Source organism: Peromyscus leucopus, unplaced genomic scaffold, assembly GCF_004664715.2.
Source record: "Peromyscus leucopus breed LL Stock unplaced genomic scaffold, UCI_PerLeu_2.1 scaffold_534, whole genome shotgun sequence".
NCBI lineage: Eukaryota > Metazoa > Chordata > Mammalia > Rodentia > Cricetidae > Peromyscus > Peromyscus leucopus.
The window spans coordinates 2,501-4,624 of NW_023505436.1; the positions used below are offsets into that span (position 1 = coordinate 2,501).

General features: G+C 47.2%; 1 protein-coding gene across 1 annotated transcript in view; it reads right to left on the bottom strand.

The window, feature by feature from the left end:
• LOC114701585 (chromatin target of PRMT1 protein-like) overlaps positions 1-172 on the bottom strand; it is a 1,033-nt gene extending 861 nt beyond the window's left edge. Inside the window, exon 1 of the mRNA XM_037201963.1 lies at positions 1-172. This exon is cut by the window's left edge and continues 861 nt beyond it. Coding sequence (XP_037057858.1) covers positions 1-114 — 114 coding nt within the window. The 5' untranslated portion in view covers positions 115-172.
• Positions 173-2,124: the final 1,952 nt, after the last annotated feature.

The window sequence follows — 2,124 nt, forward strand, 5'->3', positions numbered from 1 at the left end:
CATCTTGGTGGTGCCTCTGAGCACAACTCTGCGCACTGGCCCTGCGGGCCTCTTCAGATCCTGAGAATCCAGGGAGGTTAGCTGCCCGGCGGTTACGAGGCGAAGCTCTCTCATCGTGGCTTGGCTCTCTAGATGGGCCGGCCCTCTCCTGACTTTCGTCTGTGCCACTAAAGCTGGCACCGCCAACCCGGACGCCGCCTGCTGTCCAAAGCAAAGTCCCAGGAGGGTGGGTGCAGAGTCCGGCCTCCTGCAGCACCCGCACAGGCGAGCAGCTTTGGGGGCTTTCTCGGGAACTTGTGCCCCCAAAGTCCGATCAAAGAGGGCGCTCAGGTCCTAACTGGTCTTAATAAGAACCCGGGGCCAGATATCTGGGGTGAACACCCAAGGGTCAGAGAGACAGAGGACCAAGCCCCAGCCACTTCTCACCTACTGCACCAGTCCTCCGACTCGACGCCTGGGAGTCCTCAGTCCAAAAGGCCTGCAGTTCCTCTCTCCTCCCGCCTTTTATACCCTTCTGAGCCACGTCACTTCCTCCTTCGAGCTGGGCGTGGTGATCACGTGACGCCCAAGGACTAGGATTAAGGGTGTGCCACCACCCTGGGGCGCTGTTACTCTCCAACACTGAGACCATCCCCTGTAGTCCTGGGTGTCTTCGAACCCTCTCTCCACCACTAGGAGGAAAGGCGTGTGCCATACCACCTGGCCCCTACCTTTAATATACTGGCTGGCTGTGTCCACTCATCCTGGACCAAGCTTTAATTGATACACAGGATACCACCACATTTCTGCCCACCCGCCAACCCCACACCACCCAACCCTAACAAACGAAGAGCTAGGTATGGGGTTAATGCTGAATGATCAGAGAGATAGAACCCGCCCCTGTTACCTCACCTCGTCAATTCCTCAGCTGATCCTGTTTCCTCAGACTGGAAGCCCTCAGTCCTCATCTAGAATGAATCTCAGTTGAGCTGTTGTTCAAAAGCCTAAAAGCTTAACCAGCTTTAGTTTTGATTTTCATGCCTTTTATAGCTTTCTGCTTTCTACCATCATTTCCTGGAATTAGGTGTAAGTCACCATGCCTGGTTGTTTCCAGTGTGGCTTTGAACTCACATATATCCAGATGGATTTCTGCCTCTGGAATGTTAGGATTAAAGTCGTATAAGCCACCGTTTTTTGGCCTCTGTATCTAGTGGCTGTTCTGTTCTCTGACCCCAGATAAGTTTATTAGGGTGCACAATATTTTGGAGAACACAATATTGCCACATGTTGGGGAATCCCAGCTCATTGTGGGTTTTGTCATTCCTGAGCTGATTGTCCTGGGTGCTATGGGAAAGTAGGCTAAGCAAGCCATGAAGAGCAAGTCAGTAAGCAGCACTCTTCCATGGCTTCTGATTCAGTTTCTGCCTCCAGGTTCAAGACTTGAGTTCCTGCCCTCACTTCCCTGGATGATAGACTAGAGTCTATAAAATGAAATAAAACCCTTTCCTTCCTGAGTTTCTTTGGTCATGGTGTTTCATCCTAACAATAGAAACTGCAACTAAGATAGGACATAAGAGTGACCAATGTCAGACCTTAAAGACAAGACAATGTTGTTTGGGGCATGTAGATCTTGACAGTAAATGCATAGCTGTGGCACTGAGCTGGCATGGTTAAATCTCAGAGACAATGCACTCCAAAAGTCAAGCACAGAGTAATTTTGAATTGACTGGTTCTTCACAACTAATTATTTCCACTTCCAGCTGATCATCACAAACTACCCTCCTCCTCACCAAAGCATTCTCTCATTATTTTGTGTATTTTTTTTCTGTGAATGTCCGGAGAGAAAGTAAGTCTGACTAAATCTAACCCTGAACAATCAATTCTTCAGGTAATCTTAGTTTTAAACATACTGTTCTTAGGCTTAAGTATTCTCATTATTTAGGACTTAAATTCTCATTTGTTTGAGCTTTCCTATAATCTTAGTACTTACATTGTGAGTTTGAGGTTATCCTTGGCTGCATAGCCAAGACACTGTCTCAAAAATAAGCAAGCTATCAATCAAAAATAAATTCCTACTTGTTTTTGAAAGTCTCTTTAAAGCATAGTATCTCCTTACATTTGAAATACTGATAAACTCTTCACATA